Source organism: Empidonax traillii, unplaced genomic scaffold (genome assembly GCF_003031625.1).
Source record: "Empidonax traillii isolate 1590-97213 ecotype Southwest subspecies unplaced genomic scaffold, ASM303162v1 scaffold65:size4453928, whole genome shotgun sequence".
NCBI lineage: Eukaryota > Metazoa > Chordata > Aves > Passeriformes > Tyrannidae > Empidonax > Empidonax traillii.
Genome location: NW_020955258.1, coordinates 1,257,055 through 1,268,357, shown reverse-complemented (window position 1 = coordinate 1,268,357; position 11,303 = coordinate 1,257,055). Strand labels below are relative to the sequence as shown.

The window sequence follows — 11,303 nt, the reverse complement described above, 5'->3', positions numbered from 1 at the left end:
GCTGCCCACCAGATGCACGTTGCAGTGTCATGGTTAGACAGAGCTGAGCTCACTCAGCCTCCTACAGTCTGAGAAAAGAGAAGAACTCCTCAGACCTTCCCTGCTTCAGCTGAGATGCACTTGAAGCAAAGGAACCACAAGGACTGGCTGAGAAAGCTGGTTTTGTTCAGTATTGAGAAGAAAAGGCTTTGGGGAGACCTCACCACAGCTTTTTAGTACTGTAAGGGGGGCTTATGAAAAGCATGGTGGGACTTTTCACACGGGTAGATAGTGACAGGCAAGGGGTAATGGTTTGAAATTAAAAAAGGGTAGGTTTAGATTAGATGTTAGCAAGAAATTCTTTACTGAGAGGGCGGTGAAGCACTGGAAAATGTTGTCCAGGGAGGTCTGGATGCCCCATCCCTGGAAATGTTCAAAGAAAGAGAACAACACTGTGCTCTGGTGAGACCCAGACTAGAGCACAGCACTATCTCTCAGGAGCCTCCAAGTCTAGTCCTGTTTTGACCACTGACTGACAAATCTTTAAAAACTAGGCGTGGAAAATGAAATGCAAGTGTTCTCTGTATCTGTTACAAAAATAATACTGACTGAAATCTTCAATGAGTGTTAAGTGTCAAATAAGAGAAGTCACTGACTCCAAAAGAAGCAGGATTACAAGCCAAATCCAGTCAGCTTTTAAGAATGAGAACTTCCTTCTTGGGCATCTTTTCCAAAAGCAGCATGTGACATGGCATGAAAATAAGCAACACTTGAACTGTTATAAAACACATTAAGATAATTTTTTAAAATCCAAATATGTGATTCTGGTAAGCTAAAGCATGCTAAGAAGTTATACCTTTTATGTCAGTAACTGTTTATAGAACCATAACCTTAACTGATACTCAAAACTCATTTCACTTTTCACAGAAGTTTTCATAAAGAAATAATATACAAGGCACACTAAACACTGTCAGGCCAAACACATTCTACTGTTTATTACACATATTACATTCTTAAATAAAAATGCGTCACATAACATTTTTGCATAGATATCTTACAATATACCAATTTAAAAAAGAATTATGAAACAGACCAGTAACAAAAATAAATTTTTTCTTCATTAATAATTTTGTAACATTAACATACCACCATCATATAATACAAATAATATTTTTAAATTTTAAGACTTTTTGTACAGCAAAAAAACTGACAAAGTAATTTATATATATATATATATATAAAAAGCTTAAAAAAAATAAAATGTCAAAAAAAGGCAGAACTGAGGGCTACAAGATTGGGTACTTCTGTGATATATTAGAAATACCAGAGTAGGCCTGAGAGAACGTGACCGAGGGCATCTCCAAAATGCACTTGTCAGACACATCTGGTAAAAGAAAAATTATAGTGCAAAACGAAAGTCCTTCAAGCAATGTTGTTCATTTTTTGTGGTTTTTTTCTTTTTTTTTTTTTTTTTAATAGGGAGCATTCATACTTTTTTGTTGTTGTCGCTGAAAAAAAATCCCCCAAACAAAAATCTAATGTGTAGTAGAGAGCAAGAAAAGTTTCAAAGAACAAGAAGGAAAACAGGCCAGCTTGCAAAGCAAGAAAAAAAATCTCAGCCTGCATTATTATTTTTTTAACTAGATGTGCAGACATGCCAAACTGAGGCCTTGTTTCTAAGAGAAAAGCTGTCATAGTTTATTTGCAGTGATTTCAAAACCAGGTACTTAAATTGGTGCAAGAACCTTCCTGTAGAGGTATGTTTAATAGTTGAAGCATTTCTTACACTTCAGCTTAACTGCATAGGATGCCAATGCAAATTCAATCCAGGCAATCAAGTAATAGGTGCAGCTACAAAGTGATTTTAACTAAACTGATATTTTAATGTAGGGCAGCTTCCCTGGTAGAGACACGGCCTTGGTAACAAAGTAGTGTTTAAACCAGTGTTTTGATCTACTTTCAGAATCTGACAGGTCAGGGGTTTAAAATACAGAATGATGGGTAAAATGTATGTTGCAAAATATAAAGTCCAGCCCTTCAGCCATCAGGCCTTCCAGGGACTGCAAGTTAGCTTTTCCTTTCCCCGAGAGCCCAACAATAAAGGCTAAAATTGCCATGATTCTGTCCATTCTAGATCCCTTTTAGTGTGTACATGCTAAGCCCTCATCCCCCTCCCTTCCCACCTCCCCTCCCAATCCCCAAATTTGCAGCCTACTCATTCACAGTACACAGCAACATGTATTTCCCAGCACTGTTGAAAACTTTCCTACAGAAGCTGACATGATTCCCAAAATGCAGTGGCAACAGCAAGTGCCCTCCCTAAATCAAAGCAATAGGCACGGTTGGCTACTACAAACTGTAAGTCAGTAGCTCAGTTTCCTCTTCTGTGTAGGTATATACAGTATACTGTTGTACATCCACACCCACACAGAGACAGAGTGGACAACCTGTTTTCTGGCAGTATATAGAAGTTAGGATCAAAGCACTTAAAAAAATCATCAAAGCTTCCTTTTTTGGAAAATCGCAGAGTTCCAACTTCAATTATTACACCAAAAATGCCATCAACAAGCATTAAGGAAAACTATAAAACCCTGTTTGAAAAATGACGCCTGCACTTGAAAATTATCAGGTAGGAAAACTAATTCTTGAGGTGATAAAGGCAGTCTACTCCTGATCTCCACATTTTTATGTATATAATTTATTTATACAACTGTATCATTATATATTACAAGTCTGCCTTACATTTCTTCCTCTAAGGGAGGACAAAATTCTCAGCTTTATGAGACAGATTTTAACCTGGTACCTGGTAGGTCAGATCCAACAATCCTTACAATGCTATTTCTTGCCACTGAAACCTGTGCATGCTGTGGAGGAGAAACACTGCAGTAGTCATCCCTAAACTATTAATAAAAAGAGACACAAACGTGACAAAAGGAAGAACATCCAAGCTTGATCTGGAAATGATCATTCATGAAGGTGTAGTTTTAATGCTAATAAAAGACTTGTGACTGAGTAGTTGTAGTATCTTGGGAGAAAACTATTTCCATTTTTCATGACAGAGTTAAATAAAGTTATAGCCAAGCATTGTTTTTGTTCTTGGTATGTAGGGATCTTTACAAGTGCAATTATATCTGAAATCAGCAAAAAGTAATTTAAAGGTTTTAGGTTAGAGCATCACCCAAGATATGAAAGCTTAAAAACAGTCTTATAGGATGGAATGACAAATGTGCCAAGTCCTGAATTAAATCAAGAATGAAAGCCCTTGATCCACTGGGTGCTGGCCTAGTAATATTAACTTATTTACAAAATTTTCCTCTTTTTTATTTTTTAAATTTAAAGATTTTTGACATACATTAAGGGAAGAGGCAGAGAAAGGGAAACACTTAAGCAAGTTGGATTTCACCAGTTTTGTCGAAAGTACCAATTACAACCTCTTTTGTACACAGAAAACCAAAGTATGTTAAATAGGAGGAGCAACCTTTATGTTAGAGACAGTTAAAAAACCCAAATTGTCTCGGGTCAGATAAAAATGAGGGAGACAGCCTGGTTCTGTAGATATCAGAAAGGTCACAGCTAAGATAGACTCAATCACTGCAATGATCATATTGATCAACTCCATTTTAGTTATACACCCTAGTGATTAGTTATATTTTTATGCCTGAAGTTAAAAAAGTTCCGAAAGCAAGGACCTGGGGGCTCCTCTTGCATTCAGGTCCTTCTTCCCCACCTGTGTTTGGTCAGTGCTCCCCATGTATTATTTGAAAATGTGCTAGCCTAAAAAACAAGTAAACCCAATTCCAAAATGTCTGAGGAAAATAAGAATAAATAAAAAATTAAAACCAATGTTCACCTTTGTGGAAATACATTAGCTTAGATTTCAGGTCCTGGAAACCATTTCTGAGATATCACATGGGTCCTCCAGACTAGCAAACTTGTTTCTGTATTATCTGGTTGGTCCCTGCAGCTGTGATGCATCTCAAGGCATGATATTCCTTCAAACTGGTTTGCTAAAGGTTTGAGTTTTTTTAATGATTCTCTCCTCTCTAAGTTTCCCTCACTAAGAAACCTTACAAAGTTTAATAAGAATGAAACTATCACAATTTAGGAGAAAACCTACAGACCTGCGCTACAGTCTGTTCCATCAGCACAAGACTGGGAACAACTAGAACCAGTACTCATTTAATCAGTGAGAGCTCTGAAGTGAATCACAGAAACAGAGAAAAATTAATATTGGAAGGTACTTCTGGAGGTCACCTAATTTAACCCTCTGTTAAAAGAAAGATTAGTTAGATCATACTGCTCAGGGCCTTGTGCAAGACATTGAAAGAATCTAGAATTTCAGTTTGTCCTTTCTCTTCTTTATTTGCCAGTTTAGGCAGGTAATATAATTGTCTAGACTTGAGTAGTAGCTACTGAAAAAGAACAGCTCTGGGATAATGAAGAATACTCTGGACTCTGGAATCTCCTTTGCTGTTAGACCAATCTTTATAAAATGCATGTGATATTTTATGTTGAACTTTATCTCCTAAGGGGAGAAAGAAACATAACAAAGATGCACTAAAGTGTTGTTTTAGTCTAAAAAACTACTAAAATACATGTGGCTTTGTATTTGATACAGTATGAATGAAACAATACATTTTTCAGTTCAAGGTAAACCAGTGATGATCATGTTGAAAAAACAGAATTTTGCTTGCCAGGCCTCAAGCTGGCAGTATAGAGAGCATATTTCTATAAGCATATTTTTCTGCAGAGATTCAGAAAATCTGATTATAAAACTATTTATACCGTGGCTTCCTAAATGATTTTTCATTAGTCAGTTTTCAAAATAGAATCTTGTCTTAAAATATAGGTTGTCTCAGTTAGGCAATGGAAAAATCCAGAATAAATAAATTATATCACCACTGAAACATATGAAGATCTAGAATATTCTGTCTGGTTTTGGTCTTCCAATTACAAGAAAATGATTGACATACTGGAGCAAGTTTAGCAGAGAGCCACCATGGAAATCAGATTCTGGAACATATCATGGATGAAGAGGGACTGAGAGATATGGTTCAGCCCTAGGAAGAGAAGAGTAAGGGTAGATCTTATTGCTATCTCCAAATACCTAACCAAGATTGTAGAGAAGAAGCCAGACTTTTCTTGGAAGTGCACAGTGGTAGAGGGAAGGAAAATATGTTGGAACGTGGAAAATTCCTACTCGACACACGATTTTTTAATTTTATTTTTTTTTTAACCATAAAAGTGGTTAAATATTGGACCAGCTTGCACAGAGCAGTTGCAGAATTTCCATTCTTGGGGATTTTTAAAACTCAGCTGGATATGGCCCTGAGCAACCGGCTTTAGTTGGAGGTTGGCCAAGATGGCCTCTGGAGGCCCTTTCTCACCTGCATGATTCTATGATTGACTGCTCTGCTCCAAAATATAATTTAGGTAATCAAAAAAACTCACATTTGTTTTAGTTGCTTCTTCTGTGTCCACTATCTTCTGTGACTTTTTTCTCAATTTGTTTTCACCATATAGTTCTATGGCCTTGGAAACCACGATCTGACTTTCTTACAATGGCTTTCCTTTTGCAAGCAGGCATAAATCTAGCATTGAAGGAAACAAGGTTAAGCTTCTCCTTTGTAAAGCTGGGTAACTCAGTCTTCAACTGTCACCAAATCATCTATTTATGGGTTTGCTTCCAAGAAGTCTTTCACAGACCCTTTCCTCTTTAGTCTGATTCTACTCATAGTTTACAAAGAGGACAACTGTACAACTTTAGCAAGGAGACATGGGCCCAGAAAGGAACCAGCTATAACAGACTACACAAGTTTGATGTGCACAGCTTAAAATATCTGCAAAGAAACAAAACTTGTCATTTAAAAAAAAAAAAGAAACCTGGAATGTGTCACTGATTATGCTTTTCCAAAATAGAGACTCCTTCTAAAATATACCAGTTATGGTTCAAAATTTTAGTAACGACTAAGACACTTGCATATGAGCACCCAAAACCCCAATCAACAGATTGACTGAGTACACCATATATAGAGGTGAAAAATATCTTCCTTTACAAATATAAGCGATGGTTCCAAAGCTCAAATCTTGGCCTTAGAGTTCAAGACCTGCTACAGAGAGAGCCTGAGAAATTTGAAATCTGCTTAGGTCTCTTATCCCCCTTTTTCTATGTTTTTCAGGTTATTTGGATCTGTGATGTAGATGTAGGCCTGCCTTTACAACAAAGTAAACAGATATTTCAGCTTTTTTTTTTTTTAACCATGGGGCTTGTTCTGACATATCTAAATAAGATGCCAACAAGACCATAAATGACAACTGGAAGTAAATAAACAGTCTTGCTCAGCTTTTTCCAATTTAAATAGTCTGGTGCTTCAACTGTCATCTAAAAATTAAGGTTTGTAGACTACCAAAAGTATGTCTAAAGGCAGGTGTGTCCAGAGGCCAATGGAGGACATTTATGCAGGTTCACAGCCAATGAATATCATAGTGGTGGGTTTGAGAGCACACACTTTAGGACACTACAGTAATAAAATTCTAGGATTCTCTTACCCTTTTTTCAATCTAACACATTGACTGGATGCTCTAGTTTCACAGACTGAGGTTTCAGTTCCCATTAGACATCCTCCTGAGGGACAGCAGGGGGGCAGCACCAATCTCTGCTCTCTGGTGACCTGTGACAGGATCCAAGGAAATGGCATGGATCTCTATTAGGGGAGGTTTAGGCTGGCTATTAGGCAAAGGTTCTTCCCCCAGAGGGTGGCTGGGCACTGGAACAGGCTCCCCAGGGATGTGGTCACAGCCCCAAGCCTGCCAGAGCTCAAGGAGCATTTGGACAACACTCTCAGGCACATGGTGGGATTCTTGGGGTGTCCTGTGCAGGGCCAGGAGTTGGACTTGATGATCCCTGGGGGTCCCTTCCAACTCAGGATTTTGTGTGAGTCTGTGATCTGGCAGGATGCTCTGTATGTTCCATCACAAATTCGATCCTAGGGCCCTCAGTCCCAGTGGAACAGCTGGGTGAAATGGCCATAAAAAGTATGCAAATACAGAAGTAGAGAAATACGAGATTGTCAGCAAGCAGTGCTCTGCAATTTTTAAATGTATACATATATATATATGTAAGCATATATATATACACATATAGAGTATAGTTAGTTTTAAATCTTTGGAATAAACTCAATTTTTGTTCTCTCTCTTTCTGACTTTCGTTTCTTTCTTTCACTCTCTCTCAAGCTCTTATTGTGACTATTACATCACTGTCCCTAAAAGATGGTTAGATTTTGGTCCATATTTCATGCCATATGGGCCAGACATCGTATTTCCCCCCGTCCCCAAAGTGTTCAGTTGACAGTCACAGTGTTTTGCGAAAACTGTGAGGAAAACCAGCATCTTTTGAGTAAATTCAATCTCTCACTGGAACCAGAGGTTGCAAAATGCTGAGAATTCAAGCGCCAAGGATCCCGGTGACAGCTCTTAAACATCTATTCCGTTTCTTGTTTGCTCTTTTTTCCCCTAAGAGTATAGTTTTACCTCCCAAAACATAAATTAAGGGAAATATTTAACAGTCAATGAGTCAAAACAGTCAAAGGGCAGTTGGCTAATACAGTATAAAAGAGCAGCAACCATTTGTGGACCACGTGCCACTTCGTTTCATTTCTAGACACCTTGTAGGGATGGTCCCAGAATATACAAAATATACAACTTAATGACCACCTGCCTGATTGCATAGGCCATTTTTATGGTCCTAAATGCAGTCTTTGGAGTCAGGGCCAGTGTCAAATAGTTTCAAATACAATTTATGGCAATGCATTTTTTTGTGTTTCTTTTTCCTTTATAATGAAGACTTTAATCCACTTTGAGCCAACGAAATCAAATTATCAATAGGACGGAAGGGTGAGCATGAGACCTCCACTTCTCCTTGATGGTTCACACAGTAGGCCAAAATGGACCTCTAGGTCAGTAATACTTTAGACCAATCATTTGGAAAAGCCTCACTGCTGTATGTAAAATCCCTTCCTTCCTTCACTGTTCACATGGTTACATTTTTTCATATAGGAGAGGGCTACAGCATCAACTTGATGAATGGAGAAGGAGGACTTTGATAATTTCTTTAAAAGACTAATGCTGAATGAAGCCATTGTACTTGGAAGAGGTTCTCGATTTCCCACTCAAAGCCTGGAGTAGGATTTTTGGCTTGGGGTTTTTTGTGTATAAGATGTTCAACAAACATAAGCTTTAAATTAAAACATTCTGCAGGTGCTCTTTATACAAACAAAAGTCTAATGTTTTAAATTGGTTACTAGAAGAACAGCAAGAAAAAGCAACAAAATTCACCACTAAATCACCGTGGATTGTGGCTAACATGCTCATATGATGTGGAAGGAATCCTGTAGTCATGCCTGTGTGGCCAGTCCCAGACTGATATCCAGGTGAAGACAAGGAGTTCTGAAGATCACTTGCTTGTGGAGAAAAGAGAAAAAAAGTTTAAGCTTCCAAACAAGCTTTTAGAGTTTTTTGTTCAAAAAATAAACAAGAAGTCCTAGCTATGGCAATAAGGTGAGGCTTACAGAGATATTAGGTGCTGTTTTTTAGGGGTTTATCCCTTGGCTACTTAGCCATCATGGCAGCAGCTTCCAGAGTCCCTAGTGCATATGTTGTGCAATAGCCAAAACAAAAATTAAAATAAAAACAACCAACAAAAATATAATCCTCCATGAAGTCTACATAAACTCAGGCCAAGAAGAGGATATTTGTGTCACAAGTGTCACTCCACAGTCTACTGCCATTAAGGCCACCGGTATTGACTTAAAAGGATCTCAATAGCTCAGTTCTAGGAAGAAGAACCAAAACCAAGACAGGTCAAAGTGTCTGTGAGAAGTCTGATGCACTGAACATTAGGAATTCTCAGACAAAGAACAAAAAAACCAAGAGGTTAATTTTGGCTACCAAACTGGGATTTGGTTTTCTAGGTCATTGTTTTTCCCCCATCTATTTAAAAAGAAAGTTAGTGCTACAAATATGCAACTTCAAGACGACATATTCTTCTACTGAGTTGCACTGAGAAGCAAGTTAGATAAGCCCCTCCTACTGCTGTCCACGTGCAGGGAAGCCTCCTGTGTTTTCTTTGATTTCTGTTGGCAAAACCAGGAAACAAATCCAAGAGGGATGAAGTACTGTAAGTTATTGTTCTTTTCCACTGACTTCACCACTACACCATTTCCTCGCCTGCATCTTCTCCCATCCAGCTGGGGCAAGGCATAAAAGAACCGATGTACGTATTGAAGTATAACTGGGTGCAAGACAGTGTGAGCATGTGGCCCCTGTACAGAGGATTACACGGGATCAAGTTCTCTTCTCCTGTAAGGTAGCACGTTGTAACTTGAGTTCCACTTTCATCTCACAACACTTAGCCCAGATGACACCCATGCCAAGCTGACTGATATTTAGATGTGTCTCTTCATGTGGAGGGCAAGGTGATCCGACCTGGAAAAACACCTGCAACATAAAGCAATCGGGAAATGAAATAAATATAGGATTTTGGAAAACAAGATTTATGCTCCTTCCTTGTTATGTACAAGAGGAAATATATATCCAAGTTTAGAGACATGCCTTGGGTTATCCATGGATCACCACCAAACTGTGCGACTGACCTGTGACCACAGAGGGCCAACTATCTTGTCTTTTTGGCAGCTAAAGAGACTACTTTTCTCCATTCTCCATTCCTATCCCTCCCTCTTCTTTCCTCAAGTCAAACATCAGGGAAGAGTCCTCATCTATGCACCTATATTATAAAATCAAATATTTAGTGTGTGTGTTTGCATATAAAAAAATTAAATAAAACAAATCAGTTTTATTCAAGTACTCAACAACATCATTTTAAAAAACTCCACCTTTCTCAAGTACCTGCAACAAGCACTGAAGTATGATGCTAGTTTCGAAAGCTAAATTCTCATTTCCACCTACAAATAGGAAGGAAAGCTGGTTCAGAGTTTGGAGGCTAACAATCCATCAGGCTATTTATCTCTCTCTTTCTCTCTGCTGGGAATGTGGATGCTAATATGTGGATGCTGATGAGGGCTATCTCCCTGAAGGATGTTGACAGAAGACAAAGTATTATGCCTAAATCATAAGAATGAGAATTGAGAGACAGAGAAGGCAAGGAAATAATAAATCACACAAGAAGTGTGGTAAAACCAGAAAAAAAACCAAGCCAGGACTTGAGCTTCCAACTTCTGTTCTTTATCCACAAAGCCATTTTTTATCATCTCATAAGAAAACATAATTTTTTGACATTCTGAATGTGTAGTTGGATACTGATGAGATGGACTTAGAGCAGCAACTCCAGAGAACTAGTTGAGTTTTTGGACTGGTCTAAACATGCAGTTAATAGAGAATAACTTACAGCATGAACTTGAAATGAAGCATCTCTGAGTTAAGAAACTCAGCATAAACCACACTTACTTCAGGAGAAGAGCAACCCCACAAAGAGTTAATCAGAAATTCGTATTCTAGAACAGCTGCCTTGTAGTAGCAAGCTGTCGGGCACTCACAGCAGCAGCAACAGTAGCCCAAATTCAGGCACTTCACAGAACCAAGACGTTGTCACAGCAATCAGGGGAATAAGTTCTCAGGAGGACAAGGGCTTTTCTTACTTGTCATTCAATATATGTTTTATTCTATCAAGACTGCCAGTAAGTAAAAGTTCTATTTTGAGCTTTGGGATTGAAAGCACCAATCCATTTCACGTCCACCACCACAGTGTCATTTACGATACGCATGGCACGAGAGAGCAAACTGTGGGACAAGCAGGCAGTGGTTCCGGCTGCCTACCCCACTGCCCAAAAATGGAGCCTGTCTGTCACAGTGGCAGGACTCAAGACACTTTCAGAAATTAAACTTCTTCTGGGTAACTCAAGTTGAGCACTAAAAAACAGGAGCTGTCCAAGTTCCCTGCAAATCTTGGCTTGCCTCCTTTCCACCCTAAGCCACAAGACAACGGCTTATTTTTTTAAAAAAAACAGCACATAAATATCACATAAACCCCCACATGCCTACGGCTTTTGAGTAAACTGGTTTTGTAGCCTCAAAGGGCACCATGAAAAGCTACTTCCAGAACAGACTTGCCTGACATGTCTTTTCACTTCCCCACAGATTTAGAGTATAAAATACCCACCAATAATGGACAGAGAATATCCAAAAGGCTTATTGTGAGCATTGAGATAGCTTATATACTGGCACATAGTTATTTCAAAATAAGTTGTAGTTGAGTATTTTGAATTTTTCAGAAAGAAAAAGGTAAAAGAACAAATTGAACTACCCAGGAA

The 11,303-nt window shown here is 38.5% G+C and overlaps 1 protein-coding gene across 2 annotated transcripts in view; it reads right to left on the bottom strand.

Annotated features, from left to right (window-relative positions):
* Nucleotides 1–6,829: 6,829 nt before the first annotated feature.
* KLF7 (Kruppel like factor 7) overlaps nt 6,830–11,303 on the bottom strand; it is a 60,140-nt gene continuing 55,666 nt past the window's right edge. The window contains exons 4-5 of one of the 2 annotated variants that reach the window (XR_003570814.1): nt 8,547–9,474; nt 6,830–8,434 (exon numbers count right to left, since the gene is read on the bottom strand). Coding sequence is in view for 1 of the 2 variants with exons in the window: in XM_027880158.1 (XP_027735959.1) it covers nt 9,423–9,474 (52 nt within the window). In the remaining variant the exon portion in view is untranslated. Of the gene's footprint in view, nt 9,475–11,303 lie in introns of both variants that reach the window. The other variant, XM_027880158.1, reaches the window with a different exon arrangement.